This window comes from Saccostrea cucullata, unplaced genomic scaffold (assembly GCF_032062105.1).
Source record: "Saccostrea cucullata isolate Sc308-1 unplaced genomic scaffold, CSIRO_AGI_Scuc_v1 ctg178, whole genome shotgun sequence".
Classification (NCBI taxonomy): domain Eukaryota; kingdom Metazoa; phylum Mollusca; class Bivalvia; order Ostreida; family Ostreidae; genus Saccostrea; species Saccostrea cuccullata.
In genome coordinates this window covers 8,272-34,750 of record NW_026930908.1, presented here as the reverse complement: position 1 = coordinate 34,750, position 26,479 = coordinate 8,272, and the positions used below count along the sequence as shown (strand labels likewise).

The window sequence follows — 26,479 nt, the reverse complement described above, 5'->3', positions numbered from 1 at the left end:
GTATATGATAAGTATAGTTAGAGAAATTGTCACAATAAATATATTTACAGAAATTGTTCAGTAAGACTGTACAATAGGCAAAGGTTGTGGAACTGTTCATTAAATATACTTAAAGAAAATGTAAAATAAATATACTTCGAAAACCTTGCAATACATATACTCATTTTCCATTTTATCCCAAGCTTATCCCTTTATACTATTAAATATTCAGAGAAATTGCACCGTTTTTATTGTTCAAAAAAATTATACAATAAGAATACATAAAGAAACTTACAATAAGTATAGAAAGAAAAAGAAGTACAATCAGTACACTTCAAGAAACTTAAAAAAAATAAGTATGATTGGGAGGGAAGGTAGAGATTTTATCAAAAAAATGTACAAAAAAATATTTTATATGATCCCATATACATGTAATTAAAAATGCAAATAAAGGTAATTTGACAAAGATCAAGTAAGTATCATTAGTCATGTTGCACGCAAAAAATACATTTCTGAATGAAAATATCATTATATGAATACATATATTGCAAGCAGTATAGTGATGACATTACAAAGAAAAAAAACTGTATTATAAAGTTACATGATGAGAGTATGACTTTGTGGTTATTTAAGCCTTGTCTGAAGGTCATGTATCTGTTCGTTTTAATACAATGGTCATATTGACCTTCCGTTTGTTGCTGAAGGAGGACCTGAGAGCATTGACCGCCACGGAGTGTCTGACCCCCACCATACTGTGGCCATCGATGGACAAGATGACCATTCCGGGCTGTGAAGCAGAACATGGTAATCATACTCACATAGATGTATCAGTTGTAATCAATTCAAAATATTCCAAAATATCCTGACCAAACAAGAATTTTTATTCAAATATACCATTGTCTGCAGTTTTTTTTTTGAAACTGTTTCTGGTTAATAATGACTAGTGAGGAACGCTATAGAAAATATAAAAATCAATGTATACACCTGGTTGTAAGGTATTTTACCTGTATTGCAGGCTCGTCCGCTGCTGCCCCTCCCTCTAACACCTGTTCTACCTTGATGTCAGGTTGGGCTTTACTCTCTATTCCTCCCGACACACAAAGACCTGCAACAGTTTCACATGGCTTAATTTCATATGTATTTCATCAAAAAATGAATCATGTATATATTATTTTTTTTTGTTTTTCACAAAATGAAAATAACAGGCACTATACGGATGTACAATTTAGCATTTTTTTAACGTTCTTTAATATATATTTATGATAGGTCGGTTTGATATATCATATCTATTTAAATTATTTTTATACACAATATTTTAACATCATAAAAGACTGTTTCTTTTAAGTATCAAGATTTACCTAAGTTTTGTTTGTTCTTGGAAACGTTAGCTGTTATTTTTCTTGGAGATAGCTCACTAGACTTCAGGGATATTATGTCACTTCTAAAGAAAAGAGTGCATTATTTGTTGCATTATTTCTTCAAAAATACTTTAGGAAAAAAGACAATTGATAAACTCTATATATGTACATGCATTAATATACAAATATAGAGATTTTATGAAGTGGATCCATAGATATATCGACTTCAGAGAAAAAACATATACATCGAGTAACCACAAAATTCAAAATCGATATTCTTTTCAATGAAGTTAGTATAGTTATGGATGTACCAAAACAATGTGCTATATTTTTTTGGAACAACTAAGACATAAAGTCATTATATACATGTATTAAAATGTTTTACATGAAATTTTTTTTTTTTAAACTGATTTTACTATAATACTTCTTTGGATGTTTGCTTTTTCAACATAAGTCAATATCGTAAAGCATAATTTATGCATTTTAACTTCAAATCATTGAATATAATCATTGGATATTTCTTTATATCTAAAGGGTCTTCTTTTGCTTTTCTGCACCTTGTATCTTCTTGAATGGAATCTGTTCTGCTGCACAGACCGGAGTCCTGCCTATAGAGATCAATATTTCTATCTCTACTGACATCTCTACTGACATCTCTATCGTCATCTCTATCGACATCTCTATCTTTGGCTCCAGATAAGGCCTCTACAACCGTCCTTTTCAGTTCCTGTTCCCTTGAGAACTGTTCCACGGACTTCACATAGAAATGACCATGCTCATCTGCAGAAAAAAATAATTTTTTTGTTGATTGAATGTTAGAAACAATACAAGATAGTTTGATTTTAAATATTTTCCTCGCCTAACACAACAGTTCCTTTTAAAGATTGAATGTTTAGTCATTTGTATATATTAATAGTAAAATCGACTCAGACAGCAATAGTTTAAGATTCTTTATATCAAATAAATGTTTGTAGCACAAATAAAGTTTTATGAAATATGATAGAAATATTTTATTTCGTTCCATTTTCCATTCGTTCAGATAAGGATAACCTTCTTATGTTGTGTAAAGCATCTCAAACAGATTTTATTTTTTTATTTTGTTTAAATTGTAAATAAAATGGCCATTAGCATAACAGTGCAAAAAATATAATAATTATGTAGTTTGTGTCTTTTTCTGAAATTTCTTATCAAAAGCTGCCATCAAAATATTACGATAAAATAATAAATGCGTCAAAAACATTTAATGCACCGAATTTTAGGTTTTATTTATTTGAAAAAAAAATATAAATGATAAAATGTATTAATGTTCTCATATATCAAATCAGCGTGCGATATCTGGCATGTGCATGTGATAATGATAACGATATCTATGTGACGTCATACAACAATTACACAACACATGGAATACCTATTGCGTAATCCATTTGCGGAATGGCATCTGTTACAAAAGAGACATACTTAATGATAATACATGATTATTTGGAATACAATTTATGTACATTTTGATTGCTAATAATGTAGGAGCACTTGGTCACCTTAACTGTGACCCTGACAAATAATTTACCTTGGCGAGGACTCTGTTATCATCATCAGTTATCATAAACGTGTAGCTTGTCTCAAAGTTCATGGGGAAAGAAGATGAGATACACTTTATAATAAATTTCAAAATATGCCAAACTGACCCTGACTTTGAGCCCGATCTCTAGGTCTGGGAGACACTAATCGTGTAGATGGTATAAATACACAATGCCTGTTATATTCCATGGGCAAATGAAACAGATTTTTGAAGATTCGATTTAAACTTAGGATATATAAACTTAGCTCAAATTTAGGGTTTAAATTATTGGCCAAAGGATTAAAAAGTTTGAAAATTTAGGTTGAAGTTTAAGGGTAGATTATTAGCTCACCTGAGCCGAAGGATCAAGTGAGCTTTTCTAATCTCATTTTGTCCGGCGTCCGTCTGTCTGTCTGTCCGTCTGTCTGTCTGTCTGTAAACTTTTCACATTTTCGACTTCTTCTCAAGAACCACTGTGCCAATTTCAACCAAACTTGCCACAAAGCATCCTTGGGTGAAGGGGATTCAAGTTTGTTCAAATGAAGGGCCAAGCCCTCATTCAAGGGGAGATAATTGGGAATTAATGAAAATTTGGAGGTATGTTTTAAAAATCTTCTTCTCAAGAACCACTGTGCCAGGAAAGATGAAACTTATGGGTAAACATCCTCAGGTAGCGTAGATTCAAGTTTGTTCAAATCATGACCCCCGGGGGTAGGGCGGGGCCAAAATGGCCGACAAAAGTTTTACATAGAAATATATAGGAAACTTCTTTAAAAATCTTCTTCTCAAGAATAACAAAAGCCATAATGGATCATGTTTGTATGGAAGCATCCTCAGGTAGTGTAAATTCAACTTTGTTCAAATCATGACCCCCGGGGGTTGGGTGGGGCCACAATGGCCGACCAAAGTTTTACATAGAAATATATAGGAAACTTCTTTAAAAATCTTCTTCTCAAGAATAACAAAGCCATAATTGATCATATTAATATGGAAGCATCCTCAGGTAGTGTAGATTCTAATTTGTTCAAATCATGACCCCCGGGGGTAGGGCGGGGCCACAATGGCCAACAAAAGTTTTACATAGAAATATATAGGAAAATTCTTTAAAAATCTTCTTCTCAAGAATAGCACAGACATAATTGATCATATTTATATGGAAGCATCCACAGGTAGTGTAGATTCAACTTTGTTCAAATCTTGATCCCGGGGGTAGGTTGGGGCCACAATGGCCGACCAAGGTTTTACAAAGAAATATATAGGAAACTTCTTTAAAAATCTTCTTCTCAAGAATAACAAAGCCATAATTGATCAAATTTATATGGAAGCATCCTCAGGTAGTGTAGATTCAAGTTTGTTCAAATCGTGATCCCCGGGGTTAGGGCGGGGCTACAATGGCCAACAAAAGTTTTACATAGAAATATATAGAAAAATTCCTTAAAAATCTTCTTCTCAAGAATAAGGAATCCATAATTGATCATATTAATATGGAAGCATCCTCAGGTAGTGTAGATTCAAGTTTGTTCAAATCATGACCCCCTGGGGGTAGGGCGGGGTCAAAATGGCCAACAAAAGTTTAACATAGAAATATATAGGAAAATTCTTTAAAAATCTTCTTCTCAAGAATAGCACAGACATAATTGATCATATTTATATGAAAGCATCCACAGGTAGTGTAGATTCAACTTTGTTCAAATCTTGATCCCCGGGGGTAGGTTGGGGCCACAATGGCCGACCAAGGTTTTACATAGAAATATATAGGAAAATTCTTTAAAAATCTTCTTCTCAAGAATAGCAAAGATATGATTGGTCATGGGACTAGTTTTCAGGCTTGGGGTCAATTACTTTGAAATGTAATTAATTACTTTCAAATACATTGATAATTTTATCAATTACTTGCAAATACAATTACATTGATTTTTTCAAATGTAATTAATTACTTTCAATTACTTTGACAAATGTAATTAAATACATTTCAATTACTTGAGTTTTATTTTGATAAAAAAGAAAAAGATTTTTTTTAAATATTTTTTTTTCTTTAGTGAACTTTTATTCAGTGTTTTTCTTCTTGGGTATGAGAGGCCTTCAAACCTGTTCAAAATTAGACCTTTACCTAATGCCCTGGGCAGTGTGACACTGTAAAAACAAATTAAACTTTGTGACATTTAATTATTGTACAAACACAAGCCAATGCCACACCAGTATAGTGTATGATCTTTGTTATTTTCTCAAATCTATTTCTGAAGGGAAAAAAAAATATTTCTCACAATTCCATTCAATATTTTTGAACTTAAAATGAATAGAATATAGGTAAATCTAAAAGGGGATGTAGTTAGTCTAATTACTGTGAAAACAATTAACTATCTAAAAATCTTTGTTACATGTATTGGCAAGTGGGAATAGGTAGACTTGAGATTTTTAAAAAGTGGCAATAGGTAGTATAAACCTACAAGTATAAAAACTGTGTATCAGTATAAAACCCCTTTTTATAAAATTTCATTTTGAAGAAAAGTAATTGAAATGTAATTGAAAAGTAATTGAAAATACATGCTCTTTTTTGAAATGTATTTAATTTCAATTACTTGTAATTGAAGGCAAGCTCAAATACAAATTACTTTCAATTACTTTGAAAAATGTAATTAATTACGCTCAATTACAATTACTTTATTCAATTACCCCATCCCTGCTAGTTTTGGATTTAAACTTTTCAATAATAAACCAATTTCTACTTTTTCATAACCACAGTGCTCAGGTGAGCGATGTGGCCCATGGGCCTCTTGTAAACATACAAACTGTTTGTTTCCTAGACGACAATGAGTAAAGATTTTCGACGATTTAATGGACTTTGTTACATGACCAACTTTGCCCCAAACTAGTTCCAGAATGTTTATAAAAGACAAAGTTTTTATTACGCAGTTAATCTTGGAAAAAGTTAATTTGCGGAATACCAATTTGTATAATTAAAGATCATTTTTAAAGATTACCATGGAATCATCAATTGCAGACCAATGTTTGCGGATTTTGTGGGTAACCCTTATCCATGAATTTACATCCCCACAAACAATTATTTTGTCAACATACCTATTCCTGAAATCTAAATCAAGTCCCCATGAAGCAACAAAATATTGCTTGCCCACAAACATTGACCCCACGAATTAAAGTGTTTTTTTCATAACTCATGATCAGGTACTCCTCACCTTAGAGTATATGTATTTCAAAGTTTTTGTGAAGAGCTTAAGTAATTTGATTAGGGGAAAAATTATAATCGAAGAAACAATTTGCTTGTTCAAAAGCGTAATGCATTTTCAAACTACATGGATCTCCACCTGAGCCTTAACATAAGGTGACACAAAACAGTTTGAATAAAGAATTGTTCACTTCATAAGTTGGCAACGTGCTGCAGTGGTGAGAACGTCCGCTCTACAGTCGGGAGTAGAGTTAATCTTTATGTGGGTTTGAATCCCACTGAAGGATGCGAAGACCAGTCTATGAGACCGTATAAATCGCGGTCCGGTGTCGCAGTAGGTGCTGGCACGAAAAAGATCCCTCATTGCCCAAGGGCCGATTGTAGGACAAATGTGCAGCCAGCCACCAGCAAATGATTGCGTCTCCATATTAGTGAAACATTTTCGAAATGGACGTTAAACAACAAACAAAAATTTCATAAGTTTATGTTCCTTATGTCTATGAGCCAAGCCTGGGGGGATAATTAAATTGGGTCCATGACATATATGGAGAAAATGAAAAGTATCCATGCAATCTCAAAAGTCCATTAAACAATACACATTTTGTGGCAGATCACACACGGACCTCATAAACATCAGAAGTGGGATCAGGTGTCATGGAGGATCAGAGGTGTTCGTTCAAGACAGTGGATTTCGTGGGATACCTTTATCCACGATTGACATCCCCACAAACGATTGTTTTGTCAACAATTATTCTTGAAATCTTCTATATATATATACGAGTTACTAACGAAAAATCAAGTCCAAATGAAGCAACAAAATATTGCTTTCCCATGAACATTGACCACCACGAATTAAAGTGTTGTTTTTATTCTCAAATTCCCCACTTTAGGGTATAAATCATGGGGGTCTTGTATTTCAAATTTTTTTTGTAAAGAGCATAAGTAATATGATAAGGAGAAAAATCTTATCCAAGGAAACAATTTGCTTGTTCAAAATCGTAATGCAATTTCAAACTTCATGGATCTCCATCTAAGCCTGACATAAGATGAGAAAATTTGACTCTGGAGATCCTAGAGCCTAATTATTTAATTTTGGCAAAATGATAAGGATTATGCTAACATATCGCATTTTTAAGCAAAAGAGCAAAATCGGGAGGATCATAAGTTCGTGTCCCCTACGTCTATGGACCAAGCCTCAAAGAAGGTTTAAAGTTGGTTCCATGAAATATATGCAGATAACAAAATGTATTCAAGCTCAAAAGTCCATTAAACTATACAAATCTTTGAGCAGAGCAAACACTGACCGACCTCCAAAACATCAGAGGTGGGATCAGGTGGCATGGGGGGGGGAGGTAAACATCCCCTACGATGGTCCATAGTGCACTTTATATCCAAAACCTTTGGTTCTTTGGGGCAATAAAACTTAGAAGAGCTCACTTTTAATATAAGTCTCACTTTCACACAATGATTTTATTGTGAAAATGTCAAAGTGAAAAAAGTAAACTGAGATAAAAAGTGAGCTCAATGAAATATATGAAGGTAACGAACAGTTTCAAGCCAAAAAGTTCATTAAACAAAGATGTATGAACCCTGGACCAGAATTTCCCGGAGCCAAAATCGATCAAGAGTTCTCACTAAACATGATTATTAATTCGTATCTTGAGTCGAAAATGTTCCAAAGCTTTAAAAATTGATGATAAACAGATGACCACTAGACCTCATAGTTATCTTGTTTAAAACTGAATTTGCCTTTCAGGCACAATCAAGCAGAGACCATAGAATTCACTAATTTTTCTTTCCTCGAAGATGCTGATCCCACCTCTAATGTTTTGGAGGTCCGTTGCTCTGCTCTTTTTGTATTGTTTTCTGGACTTTTGATCTTGAATACTGTTCGTTATCTCCATATGTTTCATTTACAACGAAACTGGTTGAAAGTTTCCAGAAAACAAGTATCAGTTAGCAAAAAGGTCACCTTCATAACTACGGTGACAATTACAATAAAATATGATTAGTTTCATCAAGAGAGTATAAATTGTTGAGTTTATATTGCTTTTTTTAATTTATTTAATTTTATGCTAAGGAAATATGACTTAAATGAAGTAAATATTGACCCGTTTCGGTGTGAAGCAAGTGTTTCTTTGGCTTGCGCTCCTTGCCGTGGTTCAGATAAAGATGGAGTTTGGTCGACAATTTTTCATAAGCTTCTTTTTCATATCTGCTGACAGAGAGCTCGAATCGGTAGATGTCCACAGGGAAAATAACACTTCTATAAAAAAAAATATCAAACAATACTAATTAACACATGACTAGATATATAAAAACAAGACTAAACCTAGGGATTTTTCGTTTTAAAAATGAGCGCGATCCATTTCCAGTCAATAAAATATTTATAAAATATTATGGCAAACGAAACAAAATTAAGAAAACGATATGGTACATGAAAGGTTTTATACATTTCATGTTTATGTATCGTAGAGAAACGCATATATACGGAAATTTTCGCGCCCGTTAATTTTTTGTCTATTTCGACCCTGTTGCAAGAGAGTGAATTTCATCAGTCGGGGCAAATACAGAGCAGTATCTTTTCAACATTTTAAAACCGTGTCTGAAAGAGGTCAAAATTAGTTGCCAGTGTGAAAGGGAAGGATGATATTTTTTATCAGGTAATTTATATTAATTTGTGATTTTTACATTTATTTATTTACGTTATTAATGTAATGAAATAAAAATGCTATATATCTACATTTTCTCCGGCTTCCTTTAACACCAAAGACGTTTAAAAATTTTCATGAAAAAGTTCATTTGTCAAATATTAATTATTCGTATTACATAAAAACTTCAGTCGTTAGTTATTGAATCAGTACCTTATTTCTCTGAGTAGTAATATCTTCTCTGGGGTATCTAACATGGCTAGTAGAACCTCCAGCAATCTGTCCAGATCATGACTTTCGTGGTACTACCAAAAAAACAAGAGATTTATCAAAAAAGATTTACCATTAAGTCAACCAGCACTTACAAAGAATTTGACATTTAAATGAAATATCAATTTTCTTTTCGCACTCAGTAACCGATTTGGTGATATTTCTCATTCGTACTCTGTGGTTCTCTGTGTATGGCGTAGCCGGAAGATACAAAACATTGTTTGTAAATCTTCTTTTATCACATTCCACATAATATGGAGCACTTAATGATTGTATTAGAACGTGTGAACGAGGGAGGGAAGGGCTACATTTATATATTTCTCATAAAGACAGTCCTTTTCATCTCTAGATTCCACGGAATATAATGAGATGGGTAAACTCCACTTACCATTAATTAGATAGATCTTATAGATTACTTTTCCTAGCCTTTTTATTTATAATAGTCCATTATACAGTCATCGAAGACCATCTTCTCATTTAGTTTTTGTCTTTAATCTAATATTAATTCTTTTGTAGATGCTTTTTATCGAGATGAGAGGAAATTCGTAACGTTAATTCTTACATAACCAAAACAGCTGTCGGAAGCCAAAAGGGTAACGAACAGCTTTTGATAGTAGAAGAGACAAACAAATTAAGGCACGGGGTTGCTATAAATTTATCATTACGTACAGTGTGGATAAAATAAACCTCCTCTGATTATAAGCTTGTCAAAATAAAGATTAAAGTACATTAATGGCTCTTGTAACTTTTCACTCACTTTAAATTACATCTCTCGTTTTTGGTGAGACCCTCTCAGAAGAGTACAAATGTGTTCATTAATTTTCCTCTATTTTCTGATGGTGTCTTGCACTTTATCTTTCAAATTTAATAGAAATACTAGATTGATAGAAATAATACATTTAATGTCTTTTCAAATTAAACATCTGCAGCTTTTTAACTGTTATTAAAGAAAGATGAGATTCCAATTAAATAAGCCTTTATCTTTAATTACACGGCTCTTCACACCTAAGGATTTAATATCTCAACTAAAACTGACAGATAATTTCAGAATCAATTTTCGAGTGATGAACTCCTCCTAATCTTTAGGTCTAAGCCTTCTTCACACACTTGTGTATTAATTATATTATCTTTCACACGAAGATTACTGAGTAACAACAAAATAGGTTTATCAGTTAAGTTTTAATAACATATTACATAAATATTTAATCTGAATATTTCATGGAAGTTTGGAATATTTGAAAAAGATGATAGATTGATTGATTGTATATTATTTAACGCCACACCTCTCAAGAATTTTTCACTCATATGGAGACGCCGGTGGACAGCTGCAAATTTTGTCCTGTACTCGGCACTCAGGGCCATCGAGCAGGAAGGGATCTTTTTCGTGGTGCCAGCACCTGCTGCGACGCGGGACCTCGGTATATATGGTCTCATCCGAAGGATCGGTCTTCACGTCCACAGTGGGATTCGATCCCGCGACGTAAGGATTTGAAAAAAGAAGTGCCACTAAGAAGACAATGTACATATAGCAAGCGAGACAACTTGGCCACTGAATTGACGTGTAACGTATGTCGTTGTATGACAAGCAAGACAACTCATTTACGAACTACTTTTTAGCCGGGCTTATTGCTCAAAGAGCAATTGCCGGCTTATGTCATCCTGTTCAAGGCAGGAAGTTGACCCCATAGTCGCCATTTTAAAGTTATGTGCAAAAATATAGTTCTTACTCTCAACCGCTTTTGAGATAATACAAACGCTAAATAAAACAACAAAAATAAAACGAAGTTTAATCTATATAAATAAACATTAGTAGTAATGACTTTGAAAACCTCAGTCCTAAGTCAAAGAACATAGTTCATTAGCGTAAGGATTTTTGATAACCAGTGTTATCGTAGTTCTCTACGCATATGAGGTAAAATAGGAGAGGGAACCAGACTGGCCTGTTTGTTTACATTCAGCTGCGGTACCAGATTAATTTTGATTCTGACAAAATCGGACCGTGGTATTAGGATTGAAAAACTCAATGTCAGTGTCTTATCATTTATCTTGATAGTTTTAAAATAATTTTTTCATCAAAATATAAACGTGATTCATGTAAGAAATTCATTCTACTCTGTAAATGAGCCCGGCTCTCTGTACTTCTAAGTACTTTGATTATTTATTGCTTCTTACCATTCTGATCTGCGTAAGTAGATCTGCCAGTTCTTGTATATCCAGGAAGCGTTTAGCTGCCTCTTCTAGTGCCTTCACACTGTTTGAAGACACGGTGGTTTTCTGGAACTTGTTTGAGGACACTCTTTGCCTTTCTGACTGTTCATGTTCCCTAGCTATTTCTGAAAAAAAAATAGAACTTAAATCGGCATACCTTAACTCTAATCTCCTTTTAAAGTAGATACACTAGAACTTAGCTTTTTAAACTACTCGCATGCTTTGATTTCTTCGAATGACCAAAGTCGAAGTAAAGCCTACTTGTATCTATTTCTCATTCATTTAAATATTTACCTCTTAACCTTTCTTCTAGACCTTTGCCTGCAATGACAAATATCAGAATAATTGTGATCTGTTCTTAAAGTGTCTGTGTAGAAGGAAAAATTGCACAATATCTGAGCTTGCTTTCAGCTTACGTGAGAGTGGCTTGATGCGTAAACTTCCTTTAATTTTGTCTCTTAGGACTTTCCAGTTCCCACGTGCTCTGCGTTTTGAAGCCAAGTCTGGGAAAGACAAACTTAGAATCTTAACTTTTTAAAGTTATGAACAGTATTCACAAACAAGAAATCTAGTACTATGCTATCTTTTAGTTTTTAGAACTTACCTTTAGTTTTGTCTTTTACTGGAGTCTTCGGCATCCCTATGTTTCCTGATATCTCCGTCATCGGAGAAGAACCTGAATCTTTGTGGTTCTCCTTTCTTCGGTTGTCTACTTCATCGTGATTAACTGGAAGCATGGTCTGGTCCTGAAATTCAATCGGTAATAGTTGTGGCTTACTATTATTGAAGCTGGTTGATTCGTACGTAAGAACGTTTCTCTTTTCAACTTTATGTTCCATCTTTTCGGGTGATGACTCCAAGTCAGTGTCATTCTGAACAGAGTGTTCAGTATCACTTAGAGATGAAGAGATTCCCTCTGAATCACCTATCTGTCTATCAAAGCTTCGCATGACTACAATCTCCTCATCACTTACTACAAATCCTGTACTAAGTTGTCTCTCAATGGAAGCATATGGATTCACCTCTTTTTGAATTGGAGAAGCGTTGCTCTTTTCCACAAATTCCTGAATCTCAAAGCCATCTTGAAGATGATCTCCATCTCTTCCAGGGTCATACCGAATATTCGATTCCGGCGAAGTTGATCGGCGGTTTATTTGATATTCCATCAAATTTGGAGTGTGCATTCTTGAATCAAATTCTTGCTCTGAATATTCGTCCACACTTCGTCGAGAGGACGCAGGGCTAAGACTTTCATCTTCTCCGTGATTTTTAAATAATTCTTCGTCAGACCAAGCTGTGTAGCGTCTGGTTTCTGGTGAACAACTCAAACTTAACGAACAACTATCTGTAGCGTCCGATGATTCCAAACACTCTGTCTTTTCTTCTACTTTTGCATTGCTCCTCAAAGAGTACTGCCTTGAAGTCTTCGAAATATAAACCGCTTCGTCGTCTGCTTCTTTTGGAGTGTGATCAAACACGGTTTCGTTTTCAATATCTATCGCTGAATCTTCCTTTCGCTCAATAACCGCAAGTTCAAATTCTTCCATCATTTTTGCATCAATGTTCGTCATATTGTATTCTCCTTTTATTCCAGATCCGTCATCTGAATCAGACTCAGTAGAACTGTATTCGTTCTTCCGGAAGTCTGAGTGATAAGCGGGATTTTGGAACCCCTCTGCATGTTTCCACATTTCCAAGTTGACAGACCCCAAATCGTCCACATCGCTGTCCTCTATTGTTACTCTCCCTTTTCCTGACGCTTGGCTGGAACTTGGAAGATAAATTTCGGATTGCAAAGGAAGTCCGTCATTGTATGCGCTGTCAGAATTATGGTCATGTGACCGATGAGACAAAACCTCCACCGGAACTTTTACATGCAGTGCTTTGTTTTTGCGTGCTATATGGAATTGAAACAAAGCAAGCAACGTTAAATTTTAAAGAAACACAAAAATCTGAATGTTTTCTTTTATCACTTTATTAATAATTACTTTATTTAACAACTCAACAATAACTGTTCAACTGATACAGTGCCATGATATATTGTGAGAACGTACTTCCGACTTTAGGGTTTCCTTGAATCCAAGAATATTTTCCATACACCTCTTTAAAAGCCGGGTATCGACCAACATCCTGTTTAAAAACAAATTCAGTTTTTTTTTTATATTTTTCTTAAAAATCATTCTTATGAAATTTTATTTGCTTAAATTTAAGGATAAGTATCTGTGAATCTGTATTTTACTGTAAAAACCCTGTCTATTTTCCTTTAAGGTGATGTAACTTTTGTTAGTCGCTTGAAGAGGACAATGGGCTATGTGGAGTGAGTAGCTTTCAGTGGAGGATTTGCTTACAGTATAATATAGTGTGAGTAGCATTCAATGGAGGACTTACTCTCAGTGTTATAATTATGTGGTCCTGACTTGTTAGAACATCCACAGCTCTAGCGTGTGTAACGTCTTCGAATTTAACACCATTAACTTCCACTATCTGGTCTCCTACCCTTACCCCCTGGCGTTCTGCTTGCCCCCCTGGGTCAATGCTAAAAATAGTAACACTAATTTGTTCATATTCCTACAAAGGAGAATATTTACACATTTGATTTTTTTCAGTTTCACCATCCCTCTGTTAACGACAAGAATCTTCGATTTCAATTAAGTTGCAAATAAATCAAACCTGGAATTTTTTTTATAGAAATGATATTTTAATTAGAGAATTTTATAAAGGAATTATAGAATTATCTCGCATATCAGGAGAACAAGGGACCTTAAAGGAGAGGTCATTCCATTATATAGACCTTCTCTTACCTTGACACGTAAATACCCAGTCCAAACTCTGACCCTCCCCTTATATTGAGCCCCAGAACTCCGTCATTGATTAATGTCACTCTTCGCTCGGGGATATCCATGTCTAGACCCTTAATGTAATGTGCAGATCCGGACTTCTCAAACTCCCCACATATTACCGTCTTTTTCTCGTGGTCAAACCTGAAATATTTTCTCTGTTTCTTTTGGCAGTTGAATAATACTATTTCAGCTTCATTAAATCTTTCTTAATATTTATTATATTTTTAACTATTATTGTTTTGGGGGATTTTAATTGTGCAGGCGCGGATCCAGAAATTTTTTCCAGGGGGGGGGTCCACCCCAGTCAAAAAAAAAATCTGATCCCAAAAATTTCTTGACAAGCCAAAAAAAAAAAAAAAAAAAAAAAAAAACCTAAACCCGCCCAAACGTCAAAAACCTATTTCGTGGTGGTGGGGGGGGGGGGGGGGGGGGGGGGGGTAGTGGTTGATGACTTCTATTACCTCAAATCTTTCACTTTTCAAACCCATTTCACACATATTCGCGTTTACGAAGGGGGGTCAGCGTTTACCAGGGGGGGGGGGTGGTCCATGGCAACTTTTTTCTTGTTTTAGTATATATATTTTTTAACCTGGTAAATTCCAGGGGGGTCCTGACCCCCCCCCCCCCGACCCCCCCTCTAGATCCGCGCATGTTGTGTAGAATGTGAATTATTTGAATTTTATCTTTACCACGCGGTCTTTTCCTTGACTAGCCGCCATTTTGGCAGGTGCCCTGTCATCCTGACCGCCATGTTGATTTCCGGACTGCGGGTCAGCAGACTCGCCACTATACTGCTGGACTTATCCTTCAGACTGACGCCATTCACTGACAAGATCTTGTCACCAAACTCCAGTCCAGCTTCAGCTGATCATATTAAAAAAGTTAGATTCTAAAACCTACTCTATTTTTGAAACCTGCGATGAAATCAAATTCAATTGTTCAATAATCGGTTTGGTGTCATTATACTGAATGATAATATAAAATGTGTGCAAACATAAATTATTTTATGACTACAAATATGTTCAATATCTATTTTTTTGTATAGAATGGACGTGGATGCACGCTTTCAAGAGAGTAGCTAAGCTACTGTGTGACTAATGAAGGCGTTTCATTAATTTCTCTGATTAACTTCGAACCAATTTATAGCACTTATGTGCATTTTTTCATAGGACAAAATGCATTCAATGTACATAAAAAAAGTTTTCTTGCTTTTTCGTATATTTCATGTAATATTTCATGTTAAGTTAATTTGAGATCAAATATGCTTATGCAAGAATGTTATTAATTTTCTGTGGAAAAAAAAAACAAATCTAATAGTTAAACATAAAAAAGGCACTGTTCGTGTGATATTAACTCCTGCAAAATCAACTGACCCGCTAAAGACTCGGGCGTAACCTCGCTGACATACACCCCCAGACCATGTTCGGATCCGCCCCTGATACTGAACCCTAGATTCTGTGATGGACTGTCCCTGTGTAGGGTTACTTCACGTGAATCTTCCTCTGTTTTCTGACTTTTCTCCCCCTCCGACTCGTCCTCTGTAAAGAACAGAACGTCAACTATAAACAAAATCGACATTACTGATTTTTTTACTATTTATCTACATCGTCATACATTTTACTTATGAACATTTGAAATATGGTAGATGGGGATTATTATATCCTTTTGAAATAATCTTTTGAAATATAGATAGAACATTTCTCGTTCCGCTAACATTTTCAACTAGTTGTGTGCATGGTCGCAAAAAAAACTATTTAGGGCATAATGTATGTGATATTTAACTTAATTATAGTATTTATTTTGTAACTAAATATCTCATTCCGCAATAGATGAATTTTCTCATTGGAGAAATTACATTTTTGTGGAATATATCAGCTATTGAGCTAGAACTGGGCGGCGATTTTATTATGAAACGGTCGGAATTCACGCCAATTTTCCTGAATTATTTATTTCTCATAGTACGTAGAGCACAAAAGAATGACTATACAACCAACATATGTTAAATAAAGAGTCTTAAACAATGACTTATGTATACAAGTTACGGTGTAGAAATATACAGACATTTAGGTTACACAGTAGGTAGATCTTTATAAAACTTTGGGGAGGTGAGGAGTGTATAATTATATAGTCTTTTCAAATCCTATCGGGGGGGGGGGGGTCAAGAAAATGCCAAAATGTTTCTCTAAAACGGTTGTTTATTACGACAAAGTTGTAACACAAGCTGCCACTGAAATCAATAATAAAACATTTGCATAACGATTATTTAAGTTTGATTTTTCTCTCTCATATCCTGTAAAAACTCGAAATGTTTGTTTTTCACATCCACGGTTTAGGTTATACATGTACAACCGAGAATATCAGATCTTAAAAAATAAATTTATACGATATAAACGTAAAATATCTATTCGTAAAGATATTTTTCACTGTTCATAACATTTGACATCTTTTTGTTGATCGACAAAGTCCATATGTCACCTACCTGAAGATTAATGCCCCAGGTGTGTCCCCTTACCTGAGCGTCTTACCTGGCCAAAGGTAGATAATCAATACTGAATTGCATCCATCCAGATACGCCAAAACAATGGCAAAGATGGCAGTGTGGTTAATTATTTATTGATGAAGGGAAAAGATCCTTTCCGAACAAAATTAGCAAAATGAAAAAGTTCCTATTTTTTCTTAGAAAATAAATTTAACAAGGTAATTTTTTCAGTTCATCTTTGGTTCAGCTTCAAATATTATAAAAGGGTTGCACCGTTTGTAAAATAAACTCCGAGTATTTGCCAAACTACACTTTTAAAAAAATCACATTATATTGTGTGTTTTCATTAAATCGTTACTTGTCTTTTTTTTTCTAAGTTTCTCCATGTAACTCCAAAAATTTAATTCAATTTTTCAAATGTATATTCTACGTTATTGGACTGTCCTCGTCATTTTCAATAGTGTATTTCCCTAATATCCGGGCTTTATGAATATATTATATGGATATTCGAAATTCAAACTAAAATTCTTAGTTTCAAATTAAAAAGGAGACCTTAATGATTTTCAAAATGATTTCTAGTATCATCCTCATGATAGGGACAATAGTAATTAAAGTTATTATAACTGGTTTGAATGCAAATCTTTGTCTTAAATCTATAGGCTAAAATTGTCATCGCCACTAGTCCTGAATATCCCAAAATATTTCTTATGAATACGGTGTAGATAACGAACACTGATTGATCTCCCCAAAAAAATATATAGACGACGCAAATCTGTAAACAAGGCATAAACACGGTCCACCGTAAATTCCAGAGATAGGATCAGGTGGCTAGGAGGAATAAGCATCCCCTGTTGGCCTTTCACTCCCGCCGTGAGCCTATGTATTGATCAGGTAGACGGAACATTCATCAATAAAAAACAAAGGCTTAACTATTGGTATGAAACATGTGAGCCAAAAAATATGCGTATTATATGCCCCCACCCCCGCACAAAATAAACCAATACACACCACTGCTGAAGCTGACTGTTGTTCCTATCCCATCGTCCTCGTCGTCCCAGAAGAAGGTTTTGAGTTGACCCCTGGCCCTTCTCTGTCGGGTCTGTCTGTCGAATTCTGGCAGGTGCGTGTACGGAATCAGCTGACGCAGCACGTGGATGACCTCCATGCGATTTTCCTCCCGGATGACCTTGAACAGTCCCGGGACCAGTCGTTCTACCCTCCGCCTCCGGTGATAGTCACTGAGGAGTTTATAGAGACCCAGCCGCTCAGGCTCAGTCAGGACATCCCGACACACCTCAGCGAACTTCTCCACCGCCCGCCCCTTGGAAGTTCCACGATCCATTGTGTTTGTCTGCAAGGGAAATGTACGGGGATTTATATATGAAAATTAATGCGCACCAAAGGAAATTTTCAAATCCTTTTAATACTAATGTACATCTTTGGTTTTAATTAACCCCAGTGTTTTAAGTTTTTTTCCGTTCATTTTTTCCAATTTATACGAAGTGTCTATTATGTAGTTGACATGCAACGCAAAAACAAACCCGGAGAGTGGGGGGGGAGGGGGGGAAGACACCTTCACACAAACATCTATAACTTTTTAAATACATGTAATACTAAAAGTTGATATTTGAAATGATCATAAGAAACTCAGTTGTATTATCCGACAGTGAAAGTCGGGACCAGGGACCACTGATTCAACTGAACACTTTTTTTTTAATAGATGAAAAAGGGGAATCGACCACAGCGCTTTCCACTTTGGACTTGCATTAGCTTCTACAAAAATTTTATAATATTAAACGAGTATTAATATTTATAACTCAAGGGCGTCGGAAGCAAATTGAAAAAAAGGTGGGACTTAACAAATAAGCGTTTCTTTGTTGAACACCCCCTCCTCCCCGCCGGTTCCGACGCCTATGCTTCAACAACACATTTTTTCCTTTAAAATGCATGTTTTCCTGGAAATTATATCGGTAGGAGGAAAAGGACCGAGAAATGATTGTGATAATTTATATTTAAACAATCAGTTATTCATACAAAATTAAAATAGAATTATATTATTTTCAAATATTAGCTAAAATAAAACGTAATACATGCTTAAGATTAAAGAAAAGTAATATAATTACATTACTTACTGTTATATTAAAACATTGCTAGACAATCCTTGTAAGTTTGACTGTACAAAACGGTGCGACGCTTGACTTTATTTTTACAACGCACAGAAAAATCGATATAGTGTTTCCATCTGTCGCACTGTCAAAATGAAGCATCATCTCAAAATCAAAACAAACACTTCACATATTTTTTTTCAACAGTAAACTTGTCTTATGCAACTGCTTGAATTCGGTTATATTTCATAAGATTTGATTATTTTTTTTATTATTTCAAATTTTTTAAGGTTTGAATTTGTTAAGAAAGGAAAACATTTATAGAATATAGCATCATCTATTTATTCGCTATGAGAGTATTTTAGCTAACTGTAATACATTTTTTTCACATAAATCTAAATTCCTGACCGTGACTCAGGGTAGTTTATTTGCAGTACTTTATTCTGTAACATGGACATCTAAAGATCGGGATCGGGAGTCATTCGGAGCTATAAATAGTAACGGGAGTTGGCTAGGCTATAAATACTTTCAGTTTACACAATCTTATATTTTTAACAGGATTGACCACGGTAAGTAGCCCCTATCATATTTATGTGAATTAAAAATGAAAAGTTATAAAGATTTTACAATTTTAAAAAGGTAATTTGTGTCGTGAAATTGTAAACTCGCAACACTCTAAACGATGTTTACATTAGAGACTAAATATTTTGTTTTAGTAAGTAAGTAAGTTTTCATACAGTTTTGAAGAACACGGAGTCTCATTTTAACAACTGTCAAAAATGAAAAGATTTTTATGAGAATATTAATTAAGCCTATATTTCACAAGTATCTTTCTGGTATTTTTTTTTAATTTTAACTGTATTAAATATGTTTTATGGCTCCTAGTTGACTATCCTGTTTTATTTGTATTTAACAGATTAATAGAATGAGCAATGTATGATGCTTCAGGACATATCCACTAAGTTCTTCGCATAATTCACCTGTCTTCTGAATTGAAAACAACCAGGGACTTAAAACAAGCAAAGATCAGAAATTCAAGCTGTATTTTTAACATCATTTGTACATTAATTTTGTCACAGTGGAAGAATTACAAGTACTACAGTCATGTAACCTCACAAAATATATAAAAATATACATCATAGCATTATAAAAGAAATGGCAATGTACTAGACAATCTCAGGAAGCAATAGGAATCATATCAGACAATGAAATCTCTGGAGGACACATGTATTCACTGTATTATGAACAGTATACAGGAGATACCCCACATCAAGGAGAAACTCCCCCGCATCTACAAGGAGCTGCTGCTGATGCGCCTCAGTGAACACAGCCTATTGACCCCGGATGTAATGGAGTGTGTCAGACAGCAGCTGTTTGTCTCCTCACTTCAGCACCTCCAGCTCTACCACTGTGATCAAGTGAACGACCAGTTCCTAAAAGCCTTCGCTGATTCTCGCAGACAGTTAAAGACTCTCATCATAGAGAAGTGTGATGTCTCAGGTCACAAATTCATCATATCATTCAAGAAATATTAAATTAAATTTTTAATTTAGAATGCTGTAAACAGATGCATATAAATAAGTGCAATCAAAATTTAGCGTAATCTACTTGTGTATACGGTTATCATATACACATAACGGCACATGAATTCTCAATATTGCAAGAATTATATATAGTTTCAAAGTTGTCATTTGTTAGAATTAACATGAATAAAAAGACATGAAGGATCACAAATTTCCATTGAAATAAATAAATTTAAAGTAACTAATTTTTTTTTTCATTCACTTAAGATATTTTCAATGCATATCATGTTTTGACTGTAGAAACTTTGTTCCAGATGTTGGAATTTTAGCTGTGACACATAAACAGAAATCCCTGGAGACCTTGGAGTTAAAGAATCTGATACATTTGACCCCAAAAGGCCTGGGAAATGTTAAATCTCCTGTCCTTCGTACACTCAATCTAAAGGGATGCACACAAATGAATTCAAAAGGTGGGTATTATCAATAAGAATAATTTTGAAATTCACAATATTATTTATAGCATCAAAAACAGATTTACAATTCTATACACTGTACTTATTTCAAGTTAAAGACCCAGTTTATGATTTGTTTACTTCTACTTTACAGTATTCCAAAGTCTGTAAATGTCTAAGTTAGTTCAATGTTATGTTGAAGTCATGAAGCGGTCATTAAGCAGTGGTCACATGATCTGATTTACCTTTTCAGGTGTGCTCACCGTCTTACAGAATAACCCCACTGTAGAAGTTCTCCGTGTGGCCGGCCAGGGTAACCACAAATACGATGATCTCTTATTTCATGACATCGCAGAGACTGTGGGTCCAACACTGGTAGGTTTGATAGAACAGTACAAGAAAACTCGTTAAGTACGAACACGGATATTTCGAATTCACGGATTTAGCGAAGTTATCTTGGATCCCCAACTATATTAATTTGATGAATTCCTTATATGAATATAACGAATTACGGATATAGCGAAGAAATTTCATTGGTCCCTGTGACTTCGTTATAACCAGGTTTTACTGTAAAAGCTTTGATAATTAGCATCAAGATGAATTTTTCATTCATACCCTCTTCCCAGACAGCAAAAGAGAAGGTCAGAAAATTACATTATATCATTATATCTGTCTATCTATCAGTATAATATTGAAACATGTGTTGTATAAAAGTATTTGAGACAATTTGATGATGTCAAAACCAAAACTGCACACATTTGGTTTATCAGAAAATACTTGTCTTTATACCTACTCCAGGTGGTGCTGCATCTGACCTACCAGGAATGCAGACCACAAAGACACCTATGTTCTTTCAAAAAAAATATCCAAACCTGGTTAAACAGATAAAATTAAACTGTTATGTGTGTTATTCTAAAAATTGATTCTTGAAGTTTGATTTCAGGTTTTCAATTTTTACAATTTTTGTGTTACAGAAGGAGCTACACTTTGCCCCCCACACAATCAGTGATGCATGTCTGTGTGTCTTAGCCACCCGATGTCCAAATCTTCAAGTGTAAGTGTTTCATTACTCTCACAATTTTATTCCAGTTTCATACATTTTAGTTACACATGGCTGTCTGCCAGCTATATGCTTATATAACATTTTTGAATAAGTTTTCCTATCACAAATGTAATAAGTTTCGCTGTAAACCCTGAAAAATGCTGCGTCACACCGGAAACAGTTATGTCATGCCGGAAACAGTGATGTCACACCCAATGGAAGCAGTTATGTCACCCTCTCGATCACGTTCACGAGTTTTTATGTTACGCATTTTAGCTCGGGTTCAAGATTTTATGACGTCGGTTGCTAAGCAAATGTAAACAACGGAAGGTTATTCTTAACGTCAAGAAAGCATTTTTCGGATTATTTCTCTATATTTCAACGATTTTAGATGATTTTTTTTTTTTCAATTTTAAAAATGTCATATAACATATACCAATGGCCTCTCGGGCAACTATACCAGAATATTTTCCTCGGTGACAGGAAAGCCCTGGAGTGTTATGTCACCCTCTGCCTTCGGCATCGCTTGACATAACACTCCAGGGCTTTCCTGTCACCTCGGGGCAAAGATTCTGGTATGTCACCCTCGAAGCCATGTGATATATATATAATGAAGGTGTTTTTTCTTGGATTTTTTTTATTTCAAAGGCTTACTAGCAGTAAGTAATATAAACCTCAACACACCAAGGTAAAACTATCTAACTATGCATATATAGGCATTTAGTAATGGGTATTCAGCATGCATTAGATGTTGGATCAAAGGAAATGGGGTGAATGCAATCCAATAACATTATTTATAAATTTACATCTTTTATTTTTATGGAAAACCATGCATGTAGGAGGAGTGTTTTATTTCATGACAAATTAATTGTCATCTTCATCATATTTATGTGTCACAAGGCAAATGATTTGTTTTCCAGATTGAGTCTTTATGGATGTCCCAGAATAACTGGTGGTTCTCTGTTAAAGGTAAAATTTCTTCAATTTACTCAAAGCAAAATATTACATGGTAGAAATTTTATATTACACAAGAGGATTTGAAACCAAATAATTAGATTCAGTACCAGGGTAATATAAATATTTAATAACCTGTCCTCATTGCCTCATTATTCAATTTGATCGATGGTGGTTAATATTTATTCTGTTAAAAATTGTTTTTGAGATTTAATCCCCATAGTACTCTGTTTTTGAGGTGTAGTCCCCTTAGTATCCTCTTTTTGAGATGCTTTTTTCTCCTGAAGTTAACACAGGGGTGTACGTCTTTGAGAAACCTTGACCTGTCTTACTGTGTACAGCTGAGTCACAGTCCAGACAATCAGTCGCTATGGACACTTCCCGTTACCCTGACAACCCTGTCCCTGTGTGGAATCATGCTGGAGGATAAAGAGATTCTGATTGAAGCCTTACAGAGACTGAGGAACCTCCAGTCTGTCCGCCTGTGTGGGATTCCCTGTCTTGACGACGACACGTTTACCCAGGTAAATCACACACCGGGATAAAGATTCATCATGTGTCATTACAAGTGCCAGAAAATAAATCAAATATCTAGAAACTCATTTAGCTGTGCCCAAATCAAACAATTCTTTATTAATATTTCATAGTGTTATGCATAGAGTTCCCTCTCTTGGCACCTTTGTGCAACACTAAAATGAGATTCTATAAGTTTATAGTAAAAAAAATACTAAATTTACAATTTGACTAAAGTCTTAGTAAAGAGCAATTAAAAATATTACTTACACATAAATTAGTCATTAAAGTTTCTAAATGGGATACTAGCTCCCTCTGAAAAACAATAATTGGGAAGCTATTTATAATGAAATACTTAAAAAGTTTCTTAATAGTACATAATAGAGAAACAGTATCAGTGAGGCTATTTATAATGAAATATTTCAGATCATGGAGAAGCGAGGTTCGAGCCTGGTGGAGATAGACCTCAGTGGGATGAGAAAGAAAGACTTTACAGACGAGGGTCTGAGGTCCATCAGTAAATACTGCACCTCACTGGAGATCCTCAACATCAGTATGTGTCACGAGTTTACGGGGGAGTCCCTCATACCTCTGCTGGAGGACCCAAACAGGGCGCAGCACATCACCAAGCTATTCCTCTCCTCCAGAAAGGTAACAGTTTTAATCGAACAAAGTTTCAAATTTACTGGAAAATGATATGTGATTTCATTCAAGACTCGGCTTTAAAGTATATCTTCAAGATGAGATGTAAAAATTCATTTTTAGAGTACAATTAAAATTTGAACATGAGTTGATAATTTGAATCATTATTTTTAATTGAAATTAAAATTTCATGAACAACTTGTATACATAAATAATAACATCTAGCGGTATACAATTTATTACTGTAGATAAGCTATGAGGTCCTGTGTGCGGCTGCTACGTACTATACTTATCTATACATATGTATGGATAGTAATATTAGTGATCTATGTATATAATTTATTAGATAAGCTATGAGGTCCTATGTGCGGCTGCTATGCACTGTACTAACCTGAGAAGTCTAGATCTGGGAGGGGTGGGGTGTGTGGATGACCATCTCCTGTGTCTGCTGGCCCAGAACACTTCTAAACTCCAGAGGCTGGGGATCAAAGGATGCAGTAAGGTAACAGATAGACCTACATGTACGATGTAGTAAGATAATTTTAGACATACATGTATGTGTGTGGATATCAGGGAATTGAGTAAAGTAATGAAAGGCTCAGAAGAGTGGATATGCTGATAATGTTGCGTATCAGAACATTTGGTAAAATAAGAGTATGATAAAAAAAAAAGGCATGTTGTAATTTAATAAAGGCCAATGAATGTGGCTATTTAAAGGAATAATTTTTTTTAAATGGATGTTATCAAGTTATGAAAGATACAAAAGTGTCACCATGGTTTATGTATTTGACAGGTAACAGACATGGGTTTATGTACTTTGAGTGGTAGTTGTCAGGATCTGGCCTTCCTAGTTCTCTCTGGAGTGAACAACATCACAGATAAAACCATCTTCTGTATCGCCAATAACTGTCCCTACCTAGAGGAGATCTACCTGAATGGCTGTAAACAGATATCTACCACTACCCTACAGTATCTCATGGTAATTATAGAGATATCTACCACTACCCTACAGTATCTCATGGTAATTATAGAGATATCTACCACTACCCTACAGTATCTCATGGTAATTATAGAGATATCTACCACTACCCTACAATATCTCATAGTAATTATAGAGATATCTACCACTATTCTACAGTATCTCATGGTAATTATAGAGATATCTACCACTACCCTACAGTATATCATGGTAATTATAAAGATATCTACCACTAGATTACAGTTATTGTAGAGATATCTACCACTAGTTACAGTAATTTAACAGATATCTATCACTAATTGACAGTATTTTATGGTAATTATAGAGACTTCTAACACTTCTACACTACAGTAATTCATGGTAGTTATTGAGATATCTGACACATATTGCCAGTGTCCAATTGTAAAAGTTAAGAAATGAACTATTTTTTTGGTGAAGATGGCGTAGCAATCACCCTGTAGACATATTCCATGATGTCTGTTAGTTTTTTTCAGTTTGGAGAAGTGATAAAAATTTCTTTATTTTAATTTACAGGACTACTGTGTTTCCAGTGTGTATATTCAGCATGTGACCCCCAATTTGGCACCAGAACAGCTAATGGCTAAGAATTTGGACACTGGTGAGTTCTGTAGAGTGGACCAAATAGATTACAGCACTCACAACAGCCACAAAAGGAGGATAGCCAGGGAGGAACTGGTGGAATTATGAGGGGAGGATCCCAAAGGAGGAACTGGTGGAATTATGAGGGGAGGATCCCAGGAGAGGAACTGGTGGAATTATGGGGGAGGATCCCAAGGGAGGAACTGGTGGAATTATGAGAGGGTTGGGGGGGGGGGGGTACCCAGGAGAGGAACTGGTGGATTTTTGAGGAATAATCATTAGATTATTCTTTACTAAAAGTACAGTGTTTATCTGGGGGCATTACATTGATATCAGGATCTGTCAGCAATGAATATGCAACACAAAGAACTTCATGTGAACAAATAGGGCCTGGGAAGTTTTAAAATTGTTTATCTATTAGATATAACCCAATGCATGTATAATGTAAACTAACATTCTGTTTACAATATATTAGCAATACAATACACCCTTATGTAGGTTTGTCAATCTATCAAGTGCTGTATTTCATATTTTTACTTCCATATGGAAGAAAATTCTTTGGATATGTAGACAAATCTCTGTCATTGTTTCTAGAGAAAATTGTGTATTTCTTCTACTTTCAAAGTATTGTTATGTATGAAAAATATTTATTACTGTCAAAGAAAATGTGGAATGAATTGACTGATGTGATCAATGCAAAAAAATAGAAAAAAAATTAGAACAGTACTGTAAACCAACTTTTATTCCAATTTCAATTTTCATGTAGTTTGCGAGAGCCTCATCATCACGAATATTTCTCGCCGTGAACCGGTTCTTAAAGTCTATGTGTCTATTAACAAGAAAACCTAAATAGACTTGATCGCGAAAATTAAACGTCGCAAAATAGTTTATCCCTGGTTAATCACAAAATAAAGTCGCCGCGAATAAAAGCTTTATCCCTGGATTAATCTACAAAATTTTCGCGATCAAGTCTTTTTGTATCGTTTTTAATAGACAAATATAAAAGGACCAGTGGTTTATGACAGTATTTTTCTCGACACGAATATTTATTTTAATATTTCAATCATTGAAGGAAAGATCTTCAGATTTCTTAGACATGTTTTTGGAGATTTGAGCATTTTATGGTTTCCAAAGTTAGGGGGTCC

General features: G+C 34.8%; 2 protein-coding genes across 2 annotated transcripts; one reads left to right on the top strand and one right to left on the bottom strand.

Moving 5' to 3' along the window:
- Positions 1 to 594: 594 nt before the first annotated feature.
- On the bottom strand, positions 595 to 18,763 carry LOC134230537 (uncharacterized). Its single transcript, XM_062712367.1, has 17 exons — positions 18,657 to 18,763; positions 17,533 to 17,875; positions 15,419 to 15,583; positions 14,735 to 14,909; positions 14,007 to 14,186; positions 13,594 to 13,741; positions 13,260 to 13,335; positions 11,810 to 13,102; positions 11,622 to 11,708; positions 11,500 to 11,526; positions 11,170 to 11,330; positions 8,941 to 9,032; positions 8,188 to 8,342; positions 1,895 to 2,117; positions 1,338 to 1,420; positions 984 to 1,084; positions 595 to 766 (listed from the first exon to the last, which is right to left on the bottom strand). The coding sequence occupies exons 2-17, from the start codon at positions 17,864 to 17,866 to the stop codon at positions 626 to 628; spliced, it is 3,441 nt and encodes a 1,146-aa protein (XP_062568351.1). The 5' UTR covers positions 17,867 to 17,875; positions 18,657 to 18,763; the 3' UTR covers positions 595 to 625.
- A 277-nt stretch (positions 18,764 to 19,040) lies between these two features.
- LOC134230536 (F-box/LRR-repeat protein 7-like) lies at positions 19,041 to 26,073 on the top strand. The gene is made up of 11 exons (XM_062712366.1): positions 19,041 to 19,198; positions 19,546 to 20,129; positions 20,467 to 20,622; positions 20,858 to 20,979; positions 21,579 to 21,658; positions 22,567 to 22,615; positions 22,888 to 23,124; positions 23,540 to 23,764; positions 24,102 to 24,257; positions 24,549 to 24,734; positions 25,269 to 26,073. The coding sequence occupies exons 2-11, from the start codon at positions 19,835 to 19,837 to the stop codon at positions 25,440 to 25,442; spliced, it is 1,680 nt and encodes a 559-aa protein (XP_062568350.1). The 5' UTR covers positions 19,041 to 19,198; positions 19,546 to 19,834; the 3' UTR covers positions 25,443 to 26,073.
- The last annotated feature ends 406 nt before the right edge of the window (positions 26,074 to 26,479 follow it).